This window comes from Rhinopithecus roxellana, chromosome 13 (assembly GCF_007565055.1).
Source record: "Rhinopithecus roxellana isolate Shanxi Qingling chromosome 13, ASM756505v1, whole genome shotgun sequence".
In the NCBI taxonomy this organism is placed as follows: Eukaryota; Metazoa; Chordata; class Mammalia; order Primates; family Cercopithecidae; genus Rhinopithecus; species Rhinopithecus roxellana.
The window spans coordinates 20,080,399-20,094,957 of NC_044561.1; the positions used below are offsets into that span (position 1 = coordinate 20,080,399).

The 14,559-nt window shown below is 49.4% G+C and overlaps 1 protein-coding gene across 2 annotated transcripts; it reads left to right on the plus strand.

Moving 5' to 3' along the window:
• Positions 1–632: 632 nt before the first annotated feature.
• SEC14L3 (SEC14 like lipid binding 3) lies at positions 633–13,628 on the plus strand. Of its 2 annotated transcripts, XM_010359583.2 has the most exons (12): positions 633–775; positions 2,139–2,214; positions 2,466–2,509; positions 2,643–2,702; positions 4,021–4,209; positions 5,576–5,671; positions 6,254–6,314; positions 7,566–7,649; positions 10,632–10,738; positions 11,129–11,268; positions 11,344–11,513; positions 12,718–13,628. In XM_010359583.2, exons 1-12 carry the CDS (start codon positions 722–724, stop codon positions 12,837–12,839), a joined length of 1,203 nt encoding a protein of 400 aa, XP_010357885.2. In that variant the 5' UTR covers positions 633–721; the 3' UTR covers positions 12,840–13,628. The 2 variants fall into 2 exon arrangements, with proteins under 2 accessions (XP_010357885.2, XP_010357886.2); XM_010359584.2 differs by lacking the exons at positions 633–775; positions 2,139–2,214; positions 2,643–2,702 and having other exon boundaries at positions 2,498–2,509; positions 12,718–12,839.
• The last annotated feature ends 931 nt before the right edge of the window (positions 13,629–14,559 follow it).

Consider the following 14,559-nt stretch of genomic DNA (forward strand, 5'->3'; position numbering starts at 1 on the left):
GAGTATCCCTTAGATGCACACAACCCTTGACAGTCCCTATGTCTCATTAGATCTTCCCTCCAACCACAGAAGGAGGGCAGGACAAGCATTAACAGCCCCATTTTATAAATGAAGCAAGTGACATTCAAAAGATGCCATCTGTCCTCTTGACTGTGGACATTTGTTACAAAAGAAGGACCAGGGCCTCCCACCCCCAACAAAGTGAATGAACTGTTTACTACACCGGCCAAGCCTCAGAATCCTACCCTGTCAGAGCTGGGTAGAGGGGGGTGATCTCTGCAGAATCCTAAGTGTGTGAAGACTGGGTCTCAGGGAGAAAGGGTACCCACAAGGCGTGGTCCTCATTTCCCTGAAACTCCCCCTTCTTCAGGGCAGTGGTCACTGGAGGCCTGGGAGGGTCAGCGGGTTCTACAGGCACTCACCCTGGGCTCCAAGGTCACGGGAGGCCAGCCTCCCTTCCTCCCAGCTGCCTCCTCCTGGCAGGGGACATTTGGCACATGCTCCACGCCTGCCTGCCCCTCCAGATCTGTCCCCAAGCCAAGCACGGGACCTCACTTAATCCCAATTATGTAATGTGCAATTTAAACAGTTGGCCAATGAGGAGGCACTTGGAGCCACGCCCAGGAGTGGGAGCAAAAGGACCCAGCTGGGTCAGGGCTGACAAACTAGGCTTGGCCTCTTGCCTGTAGTGGCCGCCACTCCTCAAGCCTCAGCCAGCACCATGAGTGGCCGAGTCGGAGACCTGAGCCCCAAACAGGCAGAGACCCTGGCCAAGGTGAGAGCCCCTCCCCCTGGAGTTCCGGAAGACCAGGGGAAAGGGGCTGGGGGGTGGAAAGGAGTGGCTGGAACCCTGCCCCACTCAGTTGATTCAGCATGTCCTTGACATTGTCTCTTTGGTGTTACCTCCCAAAGGGTCAAGCCCCACAGTGCCCAGTGATATCAACCCTGTCCAGGGCGGGGGTTGAGGGACTAGCACCAATTCCAGGCAATAGCGTGGGTGGTACCCACCCAAGGTCGAGCCTGACTTCTTCTCATCCAGGAACCAGAACCAGAGAGGTTTACCTGGCAGCCAGGCACCCCACTTCCTCTCTCCCAGGCACCATAGGTAGGACTTGAAAGATGCTGCTGGTCTGCCCTTTAACCCCTTTCTCCTTGGGATCCTGAAAGATGACCAAACTGTAAAAGCCCGAGAGACAGAGCAGAAAGTGTTGTCATTCAAAGAGCTAAAGAAGGAAGAGGACATATAGTTACTAACCATGTTTTAATAGAAGATGGGATGAAAAAAAGCAGATGTTTTGAGGGCTAACACATGGAGGAAACTAAGAGTGCATCCAAACTCCAATCTACGTATTCACCCACCCAATTATTTATCCCTTCTTCTTCTTCTCCTTCTCCTTCTCCTTCTTCTTCTTCTTTTTTTTTTTTTTTTTTTTTTTTTTTTTTTGAGATAGAGTCTTGCTCTGTCATCTAGGCTGGAGGGCTAGGGAGCGATCTCAGCTCACTGCAGCCTCCATCTCCCAGGTTCAAGCAATTCTGCCTCGGCCTCCTGGGTAGCTGGGATTACAGACGTGCGCCACCACACCCAGCTAATTTTTTTATTTTTAGTAGAGATGTGTTTTCACCATGTTGGCCAGGCTGGTCTCAAACTCCTGACCTCAGGTGATCCACCAACCTCAGCCTCCCAAAGCGCTGGGATTACAGGCATGAGCCACCATACCTGGCCTGTTTATCCTTTCTTTCATTCACACATCCATCTTCCTACCCACCCATCCACCTATCCATCTTTCCTTCTCTCCATCACCCACCCATCTCTCCTCTGTCCATTCACTGACTTATCCACCCACCCACTCATCCATCTATCCATCCATCCATCCATTCATTTCTTCTTCCTCTTTTCATCTACCTACCCACTCACCCATCTGTTCTTCTTTCTAACCATTTATTAATCCATCTATCTTCCCATTCATCCACCTATCCAGTGATCCATCTCTCCTTCTATTCAACCATTAATCCATCCTTTTATCAATGTGGGCCATTTTGCATGTGGGAGGAAAGGAGAGGTTATGAAAACAGTCTTTGAGTCTGGAGGCCAAGGCTCAACGTGAGAGAGCCACTTTAACTAGCATTTCTCTTGCCAGTTTAGAGAAAATGTCCAGGATGTGCTTCCCGCCCTGCCCAACCCTGATGATTATTTCCTTCTACGCTGGCTCCGAGGTGAGGGCAGAGATGGGAGAGGTTGGGATAAGGGGGCATCAAGAGGGGCCTGGTCTCAACTGATCCAGAGTGTCTCATGGCTCTCAGGGGCCATCCACACAATCTTGCTTCACATGTTCAGGTCCAGAGGAGGGAAGGGGGTAGGGGAGCGAGGTCTTACCCTAGCCCCCAGCGTCCTCCATAGCTCCCACTGGCCAGGAGCAAGACAAGGCATCTTTCCTGCCTCACACCTTCCTTCTGTTTTCCCACAGCTCGGGATTTTGACTTGCAGAAGTCGGAGGCTATGCTCCGCAAGGTGAGACCCATCCACTCTGGAAATTTATGGAGGGGTTTTGTCGGGGGCAATCCATGTCTCAAGCCCCTCCTTCCATCCCCGCTCTCAGGGCGCTGGGAGCCCAGTGGGGTCTTACCACTCATTTCCCTTTCAGTACATGGAATTCCGGAAGACCATGGATATTGATCATATCCTTGATTGGCAGCCCCCAGAGGTGAGCCAACACCGCCAAACACCTCAGTCTTTCATGGACATACCGCTTAAGGTCACTGGGGACCATGAATGAGGGGCAGCAAGGCTGAGAGGCATGTGGAACCCGCAGGCCCACAGTCTCCTTTCCTATAGTAATAATGCATGTTTCCTGGGGGCTTGCGAGGTCCAGGCCTAGGTTAAGATGTTAGCAGCATGAGCTTCTTTAATCATCACAATGATGGATACTATTGTCCCCATTTTGTGGATGAGGACACTGAAGGCTGGCAAAAATTAGGTAACTGGCCCACAGTCCCATAGCCCAACGCAGGGCTGGGATTTATGCTCAGGCCTGTTTGGCCCCCCAAACCCAGGCTCTTAACCACCACGGTTAGCCTGTGCTTCTGCGCCCCTGCCCCCTAGGGCATTGCCTAAAGCATCCTGTCTGGGTGGGAAAGAAGTTGAGCCCATCAAGGCACTGATGAGAATGGTGCCACCACTGGCATCTTAGTAAAGTAATGGCCACATCTTCACTTGTAGGGCATGTACCTTGAGCTGGGCAGTCTGCTTTGCCTACATTATCTCAGGGACTTTCCCCAGCAGTCCCAAGAGTGAGGGATTATCCAAACCATTTTACAAGAGGAGGTAGAATGGAGCTCAGAGAGGTGGTGTCACTTGCTCAAGGACACACAGTAGAGAAACAGCAGTATCTGCTTTTTTTGTGTGTGTGTGGATGGGGTCTCAGTCTGTTGCCAAGGCTGGTGTGCAGTGGCATGATCATGGCTCACGGCAACCTTGAACTCCTGGGCTCAAGTGATTCTCCCACCTGAGCTTCCCAAGTCTACAAATGTGTATTACCATGGCTGGCTAATGTATTTTATTTTTGTAGAGACAGGGTCTCCCTCCGTTGCCCAAGCTGGTCTCAAACTCCTGGCCTCAGGAGATCCCATCTGCCTCAACCTCCTGAGTAGCTGGGATTACAGGAATGAGCCTCCATGCCCAGCCAGTGTCTGTTTTTGAGCCAGCTCTGTTAACCTTCAGAATCTGTGTTCTCCGTCACTAAACCCAACTCTTCTCCACAGAAAGGGACATGGGAGACATCAGGGGCAGACCTTAGAAGCCCCGGGGCCCGCTGAGACCTGGCTTTGCCATTTACCCTCTGTGGGCAAGGCCCTGCCCTGCAGGACCTCAGCTTTCTCACCTGAGACAATAGCACTACTTTCCAGGGAGGGACAGTGCTTTATACCATGGTGTGTGTAGGCTTGGACCACCCAGGTCAGCCTGGTCTGTGGGTCTCAAGGGAGATGTGTAACGCCAAGTTCTGTGCATCTTTTCATGCCCAGGTGATCCAGAAGTACATGCCTGGGGGCCTGTGTGGCTATGACCGTGATGGCTGCCCTGTGTGGTATGACATCATTGGGCCACTTGATCCCAAGGGGCTGCTCTTCTCAGTCACCAAGCAGGACCTGCTCAAGACCAAGATGAGAGACTGTGAGCGCATCCTGCATGAGTGTGACCTGCAGACAGAGAGGGTGAGGCCCAGGCCAGGTGGGGCGGATGACTGGGGGCAGGTGAGGCTGCCGGGGGGATTGGTCTCAGAAACACACCTGTGTTCTCTACAACCGCAGTCAGAGGGCTCTCGGGTCAAATACCAGCTCTGTTGCTTACCAGCTGTGTGGCCTTGAAAAGTCACAGTCACAGAAGGACAGTTTCTTGAAGGATACTTTTGCTGGGAATAGAACTCTTTTTTTGTTGTTGTTGTTGAGACAGAGTCTTGCTCTGTCGCCCAGGCTGGAGTGCATTGGTGTGATCTTGGCTCACTGAAACCTCTGCCTCCCAGGTTCAAGCAATTTTCCTGCCTCAGCCTCCTGAGTAGCTGGGGATTACAGGCACACACCACCACACCTGGCTAATTTTTGTATTTTTAATAGAGACAGGGTTTCACCATATTGGCCAGGATGGTCTCAATCTCCTGACCTTGTGATCTACCCGCCTCAGCCTCCCAAAGTGCTAGAATTACAGGCGTGAGCCACTGTACTGGGCCTGGAATAGAATTCTTGGTTGATGGGTTTTTTTTGTTTTGTTTTGTTTTGTTTTTTCCGTGTTTTGAATATGTCATTTCACCTGTCTGAGCCTCAGCTCCTTCACCTATAAAACAGGGATATTAATAAATAATGGTTGCAAAAGCGAAATGAGATAATGCAGGTATGCAGTTTAGCGCACAGGGCCTAATACATGTTTCTCAACAATGGTAGCTATTGCCATTCCCTCTGAGCCTTTCTTTGCCCTTGCCATTCCTTCTGTCTGAACAACCCTGGTTCCCACCACACACACCTACCTCCCACAACTTCCCCTGACTTTCTCCTATCTGTCCTTTAGGTCTGAAATGTAGATGTCACCTTCTCTGAGTCCCCCACCTGGGTTAAATAACCATTCTGTATCCCTGCAGCTCTTGTGCTGACCTATCGCAGCACTTATCACAGGATCCAAATGACCTGGTTGCTTGTCATCTCCCCAGCCAGCCAGTGAACTTTTTGAGGACAAGAACTGTGGGTTATTAGGTATTATTCATGACACTTTCAGTGTCCAGCACACACACAAAAGTGCTTGATAAATATCAGTTGGAAAAATGGAGGATGAATAAATTAATGACAATATGAATGGATGGATGGGTCAAGTAATTCATGGGTAAACTGATATATAAGGGGGTGTGTGGGTGGGTGGGTGGATGGATGGCTGGATGGATGAGTGGGGAAATGCATTCATTGGTTTGTCCACTTGTTCCTCTGAGGACAGAGTTGGGGCTAGAAGAAGCCCCAAGGGGTCATGTACTTGGGTTACCATCTCCCAAGCCTACACCCTGAACCCCAGAACTACTTCTTGCTCTCATCCTTGCAGCTGGGGAAGAAGATTGAGACCATCATGATGATATTTGACTGTGAGGGCCTGGGACTGAAACACTTCTGGAAACCTCTGGTAGAAGTGTACCAGGAGGTGAGGAGAAGGCCCAGGGCCACCCACCACTTGCTTTGATGACCAGCTTGGCCTGCCGTGACCCAGCTGCTCACTGAGAGCCAAGGTTTAGTTTAAAAAATGTCCTGGCCTCCCTCACTGTGACTCAAACCCCAAAAGGCCTTAATATGTTTCCTAGAAGATCCCACAGAATGGGTTTCAGGGACAACACTGTGCTGAGACCACACGTGCCAGCTTCCACCAAACCCTCTCCATGCTTGTTTCCTCACCTACAAAATGGGGATAGCAGTGTAGAGATACTTCAGCAAGTTGTTATGTAAAGTGTATATACACTGCTTGGCAAATAGTGAACATTTAATAAATAGTAGTCATTATACTGCAATTATTATAATATTTACTAAAAACGATTATTACGTAATTATTATTAGAGTATGGTTATAATAGTTGGAGGTGAGAAGGTTCCCTTCAGAGGCCAGTGGAGGTAATGGCATGAAGGAAAACCCTCCAGAGCCATCTGAAACCTCCCAACAGGAGATTGCAAAGGAGATGGAGGTAGGAGAAGATGCGATGTGCTCTCTGAAGGGATCTCTCTTGCTTCCACAGTTCTTTGGCCTCCTTGAAGAGAATTACCCAGAGACCCTGAAGTTCATGCTCATTGTGAAAGGTGTGTGACAAATGACTTCACTTGTGCCTCTGTTTCCTCCTCTGTACGCTGAGGATGATAACACTGTCTTTGTCCCAGGATTGTTGAGAGGCAGGTTGGTTTCTTGGCTGTATGCAGATCACTTAGAATGCCTGGTATAGAGTAAGTTCTCAATAAATGGTAACTTCTAAGGTTGGTCTTACTGCAAGAGAAGGCAACTCCAGTCCCAGCTCTCCCAGGGATCCTCCCTTATTTCTCCTATCCATGATGATCTCTGGCACTGACTGCCTCTGGCACTGGCAACTGGTGCCGCCTTTCCGTTTGCTGCCTTTTAGGGATCTCCAGCTGTTTTATTTGTGCTCATCCTGCTTTACTGGCTGAGTTTTCTGCTCCTTGAAGGCAGGGGCTGTGATCTTCCACTTTTGTTGTAGCCCTCACAGGCCTGGGTCCATGGTGGATGCTGCATAGGTATTTGGGTGATTGTTGTTTGGGTTGGTGGGTAGATGAAAGGATGGATGGATGTTTGGTGATTGGCTGGTTGCTTGATCCGTTGGTTGCTTGATTGGTTGTTCAGTTGACTGGCCAGTTGGTTGCTTGGCTAGTTGACTGACTGGTGGTTGGTTGGAGAATTGGCTGGCTGCTTGGTTGGCTAGTTCTTAGCTTGGTTGACTGATTGAGTGGCTGGTTGGCATTTTGGTTGGTAGGTCGTTTTGATGGCTGGTTGGCAGGTTGGTTCGCTGGTTGCCTGGTTTGTTGTTTGGCTGAATCTTAGATGGTTATTTGGATGGTGGCTGACTGGTTATTTGGATAGTCGGCTGTCTAGTTATTTGGATGACTGGCTAGCTGGTTATTTGGATGGTTGGCTGACTGGTTATTTGGATGACTGGCTGGCTAGAGAACACAGTTAGTTGAGTGGTTATCTGGCTGTTCCATCGGCTGATTGCTTTGCTGTTTGGTTGATTTGTTAGGTGGCTGATTATGTGGTAGGTTGGCTTGTTTATTGGTTGACTGAATAGGTGGCTGATTAGCAGTTTGAATGTTTGGCTGGTTTGTTGACTGAATGGGTGGTTGATTATTGCATGGTGTGATTGGTTAGTTGGCTGTTTGTTGGCTGGCTAACTGGTTGGTTGGATGGTTCACTCGGTGCAGGACAGATACTGGAACTGACCAGGGTTAGTCACGACTCCTCTGTATCATTGGCTATAACCGTTATGGAGGGAGTTGCTCAATGTAATTCTTTTCTTCCCATTATCCTTACTTCTATATCTCCAGCTACCAAACTGTTCCCTGTGGGCTACAACCTCATGAAGCCATTCCTTAGTGAGGACACTCGCAGGAAAATTATTGTGTTGGGAAGTAAGTAACACAACTCAATTTCAGCTCAATTTCCTGACCTCTCTACATGACCTTTGGAGTGAGGTTGTCCCATTACCCCATCTAGAACTCCACACATTAGGTTGGGTGCAGTGGCTAACATCTATAATCCCAGCACTTTGGGAGACTGAGGTGGGAGGATTGCTTGAGATCAGGAGGTTGAGACCAGCCACAGCAACATAGCAAGACCCCATCTCTACAAAAAATTTAAAAATTCGCTGGGTGTGGTGGTGCGCACCTGTAATTCCAGCTACTCAGGAGGCTGAGGTGGGAGGATCACTTGAGCCCAGGAGTTTGAAACTGCAGTGAGTCGTGTTCACACCACTGCACTCCAGCCTGGGCAACAGAGTGAGATCCTATCTCAAAACAACAGACTGTACACATCACCTAGTCAGAGGCTCCTTCTTCACAACAGTGAAGTGGATTTTACCCTAAAGAGTCTGCTACCTTTGCTCTTTTCCCTGCCATACCCCTTTGGTGGACAAGGCCTCCACACCTACCACCTCATTGGTTTCAGTTTGGTTGCTAGTCACTTTCTGGTATATAAGTCTCGGTTTCTTTTCAACATTCATAAGCTTAGTGCTTCTAAAGGCAACCTCGGCTGAAGAGGATGAGGCAGATGAGCAGAGAGAGTAGTCACAATTCAGAGAAAGGAGGTCCAACAAGAAAGGACTGGATAAATAAATAATGGTGCATGCATTTGATGAATTCTGGAGCAATCATGAAAAATAATGCTATGTGTAAATATTTAATGCCATGGAAATGTCATTAAGTTTTTAAAAGTAGATTATAAACTTATCTTCATAAGCATAAACTAAAATAAGATTAAACTAAAAATATCTTATTTTTATGAAAACAAATATATGTACAATAAATATTTATTTCGGCCGGGTGCGGTGGCTCAAGCCTGTAATCCCAGCACTTTGGGAGGCCGAGGCGGGAGGATCAAGAGGTCAGGAGATCGAGACCATCCTGGCTAACACGGTGAAACCCCGTCTCTACTAAAAATACAAAAAATTAGCCAGGCGTGGTGGCGGCACCTGTAGTCCCAGCTACTCGGGAGGCTGAGGCGGGAGAATGGCGGGAACCCGGGAGGCGGAGCTTGCAGTGAGCTGAGATCGCGCCACTGCACTCCAGCCCGGGCGACACAGCCAGACACTCCGTCTCAAAAAATAAATAAATAAATAAATAAATATTTATTTCTAGAAGAGAAAACAAAATATTTATTTGTTGATAGTGAGAAATCATGTGGTTTTTAATTTTATTACCTGTATTGTCTATGATTTCTAAACTGTATAATAATATGTATTAATTTTATAAATAGGAAAATAGCTGTGTTTACAAGTGAGAGAGCTATGTTTACAAGGCTGAGAGAAAGAGAGAAAAGGGAAATAGTTCTTAAACCCAAACCAACAACCCTGGCTTGGAGGAAAACTTCTCCCAAGCAGGATAGTCAGATCACAGAATTAGGAGAACTGAAGATCCAGGGGTGAGGGGGAGCTTATAAATCCTTACTTTCTCTTTCCTCCTGGTACCCGAGCCTCTGCCTCTACCCAATTCCACTGGGATGGGGAACTTGATAGACTATGAGGGCCTGGTTTGAAGGATCCAGGCTCATGTCTTCTAAGCCTTCCAAAGCCTAGAGCAGTGTGGGTTACCAGCACAGTCCAGGCCTTAAGTCCACAGCCTCTGCCCCATGCAACTCTGCTCATTTGGCCCTGGTGTGTGGGACATTGTGGTCTTCCCCTTAATCCCACTGTAGAGAAGGAATCTCCCATGGCTAAAGTGAGGCGGTTGGGGGACTGGGTAGCCTGGATTAGCCACAAGGCTGGGGCATGGTAACAGCCAGGACCCAGAACTCTTAGAGCTTTGCATAGGGTATGAAGAACAGTAATAAACATGGTCATGGTGATTAGGCAGAGGGAGGTGGGGAGGGTCCCTCCAAAGGCCCAAGGCTGTCCATGCCCCACTGGGAGGTCTGACTTGGGTACGCCACTTACTCACAGAGCGATCCCATAAGGCTGTTGACGTCATTGAGCTCTAAAGTCTCCTTGAGGCAATTAGATAACTCTTAGCTTCACTGCTCATGACTGGAAGATCTTCAAGAACGTGCTGTTGGCTGAGCGTGGTGGCTCATGCCTGTAATCCCAGCACTTTGGGAGGCCGAGGCGGGTGGATCACAAGGTCAGGAGTTCAAGACCAGCCTGGCCAAGATGGTGAAACCCCGTCTCTACTAAAAATATAAAAATTAGTCAGGCGTGGTAGTGGGCACCTGTAATCCCAGCTACTCAGGAAGCTGAGGTAGAGAATTGCTTCAACCTGTGACGCGGAGGTTGCAGTGAGCTGAGATCACACTACTGCCTTCCAGCCTGGGTGACAGAGGAAGACTCTGTCTCAAAAAAAAAAAAAAAAAAAAAAAAAAAAAAATGCTGTACGCTGGGCATGATGGCTCACAACTGTAATCCCAACACGTTGGAAGGCCCAGGTGAGACAATCATTTGAGGCCAGGAGTTTGAGACTAGCCTGGGCAACATGGTGAAACCCTATCTCTATAAAAAAAAACAAGCAAAACAAAACAAAAATTAGCCAGGCATGGTGGTACATGCCTGTAGTCCCAGCTACTCGTGAGGATGAGGTAGGAGGATCACTTGAGCCCAGGAGGTCAAGGTTGCAGTGAGCCATGATCATGCCACTGCACTCCAGCCTGGACAACAGCGTGAGACACTGTCTCAAAGAGAAATAGAAAGTGCTGATTCATCTATCAAGGTGGGAAACACATTTCCACCGCAATGCATGCTGAGAAAGACACTTCCTATAGCCCCAGGCCTAGGACACTGGGGAATTGGCCCTGGCAGCCTACCTCCTATAGGGCTTCTCCCCCAGTTCAGGTCATCCTGGTGGGTGTGGGAGGCCAATTGGTCCCCTCCATGCTTGCTAACCTCCCTTGCGTCCCACTGCTCCCAGATAACTGGAAGGAAGGTTTGCTGAAACTCATCAGTCCTGAGGAACTGCCTGCCCAGTTTGGGGGCACCCTGACTGACCCAGATGGAAACCCCAAATGTTTAACCAAGGTACAAAGAGCCCTTCCTGGGACAAGAGAGGTTCAAGAATTAAGTTGGGTTCCCTTTCCACCCAGTCATTCATCCACAATTACCTATAGAGAGACCCCAAGAACTGGGTGTTAAGCTAGTCAATACAACCCTCGCCCTTCCAGAGCTCTCAGCAGCTATAAAGGCAAACAAGAAATGGGAGAATTTTAACCCAGAGGGATGAGCTGGAAGGGGAAGCTCCCAGCAGAAGCACTGACCCAGCTTGGATGGTCAAAGAAGACTTGAGGAAGGGGGAGAGTGGGGCTAGGATGAAGAGGATACTTCCAGGAGGTGGTGAAAGTGTCTCAGGCGGGAGAAACGTGAACAATGGCCAGGAGAGGGGAGTAAGCCCATCTCATCCCATATCCGCAGATCAACTATGGCGGGGAGATCCCCAAGTCCATGTACGTGCGGGACCAGGTGAAGACTCAGTACGAGCACTCGGTGCAAATCAACCGCGGCTCGTCACACCAAGTGGAATACGAGATCCTGTTTCCAGGCTGCGTCCTCAGGTAGGGACAGGCCCTAACCCCTCAGAGACCCATCAGGCTGGGCAGCAACCTGTCTTCTCCTCCTCCCCCTGACAGGTGGCAGTTCTCATCTGACGGTGCAGACATCGGCTTCGGAGTTTTCCTGAAGACCAAGATGGGGGAGCGACAGCGGGCAGGGGAGATGACAGAGGTTCTACCCAGCCAGCGCTACAACGCCCACATGGTGCCTGAGGATGGGAGCCTCACCTGCTCAGAGGGTGGCATCTGTAAGTCTGCCCCAGTTGAGACCTGGCTCTGAAAGGCTAGAGCCACCTGTCCCATGCTTTAGAGAAGAAAACAGAGGGGCAGTAACACCCCTCCCCCATTCAGGGACATACAGCCTAGGTTAGCACCATTCATTCATACAGTCGCTCACTCAGTCCATATTCATGAGCACCTACTGTGCACCAGGAGCCAGAGATGCACAGGCCCTGCAGGGATTGGGGGCACCTGGACTGCAGAATAGAGACAACAAGTGATAGAGTAGTTTTCCACATGAGGAAACCGAGGCTCTGAAAAATAAATCAACTTGTGCAGAGCCGCAAAGCTGTGTGGTTCCAGGGTCCCGCCCCAGCCTCCAGGTAGCTGCATAGTCCTGGGCAAAAGTCTGACCAATCTGGGAACGACTCTTGGTTTGCTCACCTGTAAGCCAGGAGCTACAATGCCTGCTTTTTCTTTTTCTTTCTTTCTTTCTTTTTTTTTTTTTTTTTTTTTGAGACAGAGTTTCACTCTTGTTGCCCAGGTTGGAGTGCAATGGTGTAAGCAATGGTGCAATCTCAGCTCACCGCAATCCCTGCCTCCCAGGTTCAAGCGATTCTCCTGCCTCAAGCGATTCTCCTGCCTCAGCCTCCCGAGTAGCTGAGATTACAGGCATGTGCCACCACACTTAATTTTGTACTTTTAGTAGAGATGGGGTTTCTCCACGCTGGTCAGGCTGCTCTCGAACTCCTGACCTCAAGTGATCCACCCACCTCGGCCTCCCAAAGTGCTGGGATTATAGGCGTGAGCCACTGTGCCCAGCCAACAACTGCTTTTTGGGGTGGTTGTGAGGAAACAAACAGTGTCCAGCAGGCCTGCTCCAGAACCCCACTTCATCCAAGGGGGCTGGGAGGTCTCTGATGAACCCAAATACGTGCCTTCACAGCCCTGTCATGTGTGTCTCCAGGTATGAGACAATGGGATGTAATGACCATTGCTCTCCATGCCAGTAAAGCCAGGCCTGGGCACATGCCAAGAGGAGATTGATGTCTGTTTACAGGACCTGCTTGGGGTGGCAGTTCCCATGGGGAAGGGAAGAGGCGTGGTGGGAGCTTGGCCCAGCTTGGCAAAGAAAGCCAGTGGGAATACAAGCCTGTCCTCTTCCCTGGCCGGGGGTGGAACAAGGAGTGTGTAAAGCCAAGCCCAATGCCCATCTTTCCATCTGTCCCCCAGATGTCCTACGCTTCGACAACACCTATAGCTTTGTGCACGCCAAGAAGGTCAGCTTCACGGTGGAGGTCCTGCTCCCTGACGAGGGCATGCAGAAATATGATAAGGAGCTCACCCCTGTCTAGGTGGCTCCCTCTCTTCTCAGAGACCTCCTAACCTTCTGATTCCTCTCTATATCCCACACTCCCTCCCTCCCTGAAATTGATTGTTAGTCCTCCTGACTCTATGACGTTAGTGAGAACACAAAGAGATACCTGGGGGAAAACTCATCTGCTGTGGTCAGATCAAGAAAGGTATGAGAGGCACAACCTTGGAGGGTACCAACGTTTCAGAAGAGGAAAAAACAAGGGTAAAGGCAAGAAGTGGGTGTCACTGAAACTCAATAAATTGCAAAATGAATCCCCTAGCCTTTGTTCTCACCTATCCTAAGGCAAGTGTGTATGCTTGAATTCCTTCCGTATGGCTGTGAGCAACTTGGGTTGGAGACGTATCTAAATCCTTTTTATTTCCACTCGCTATATATAGTAGATGCTCACTGTATATTTGTGGCATTGAATGGAGGACCACAAGGTAGGGTCCAGGTGACTCAACGGCTATACATGACTAGGAGAAACTTATGTGGGGTGGATTTCAGCACCTTGGACAGGAGCAGAGGTGTGGTGGGGTTGGACTCTCTTCTGGAGACCCAGACAATTCAGTCTCCAGATTTCTGGCAGTGGCTGTCTTTTGAGGACCCCAGCCACAAAGGCCACATACCTCTGATAGGAGTTGCCTACATCAGGCTTTGTCTGACTTGCACACTCAGCTTCCCACCCTTACCCACTTCCCTTGTGTCACATAGCTTATGATTTAGAGACTTTCCTGGAAGCAAAGATAGTCACATCTGGCATAATCATAATAAAGAAAACAACAATGATCATTTGGTGAGTGCTCTCTGTGTATCAGAAACTGTGCCAAGAGCTTTGTGAGTCTAGCATGCTTTACTCTCATGCCATCCCCAAGGCACTTTATGGATAAGGAAACGGAGGCTCAGAGGGATGAAGCCACTCACTCAACATCTTACAGCTTGGGTGGCAGATCCAGGACCTGGGGGAGGGGGTGTTTGTTTGTTTATTCATTTGTTTGTTTGTTTTTTGAGACAGGGTCTCGCTCTGTCGCCCACCCAGGCTGGAGTGCAGTGGTACAATCATGGCTGACTGTAGTCTTGACCTCTTGGGCTCAAGCCATTCTCCCACCTCAGCCTCCTGAGTAGCTGAGACTACAGGTGGGCATCACCACACTTGGCTAATTTTTTGTATTTTTTGCAGAGATGGGGTTTCCCCATGTTGTCTCAAGCTCCAGGCCTCAAGCAATTTGCTCCCCTCAGCCTCCCAAAGTGTTGGAGGTAACAGGCCTCAGCCACCATGCCTGGCCTGTTTTTGTCTTTTTTACTTCAATGACATGGCCCTCAATTACCTCATAATACTGCCTCCTGCCTGTAATCCCAGCCCTTGGGGAGGCTGAGATGGGAGGATCGCTTGAGCCCAGGAGTTTTAGATGAGCCCGGGCAACATAGCAAGACCACGTCTCTATCAAAAAAAAAAAAAAAGTAACATAGTAAGAATACCACCTCCTAAGATTCCACTTTTACAAAGGCAGTAAGAAGGCATGACTTATTTGTTCTAGACCTTCCAGTAGAAGTGTCCTGTGCCTGTCACCCTCTCCAGTCCCTGTTTGTGGGTAGAGGAGGTGATAGGCCATGGAGACCCACAATGCTTAAACAGCTTGTCCAAGGAAACTCACAGCAGAGTGGGGCAGGGCTTGTGCTCCTCAGCCCAGCATCCTGTCCGCTGCTCACATGGCATC

What these genes read in the sequence shown, in the direction of transcription:
- SEC14L3 (XM_010359583.2), top strand. Translation starts at nt 722, where the DNA reads ATGAGTGGCCGAGTCGGAGACCTGAGCCCCAAACAGGCAGAGACCCTG. An exon ending in TGGTAGAAGTGTACCAGGAG is followed by an intron (nt 5,672 to 6,253) that starts GTGAGGAGAAGG and finishes TTGCTTCCACAG; the next exon opens with TTCTTTGGCCTCCTTGAAGA. An exon ending in TTTCCAGGCTGCGTCCTCAG is followed by an intron (nt 11,269 to 11,343) that starts GTAGGGACAGGC and finishes TCCCCCTGACAG; the next exon opens with GTGGCAGTTCTCATCTGACG.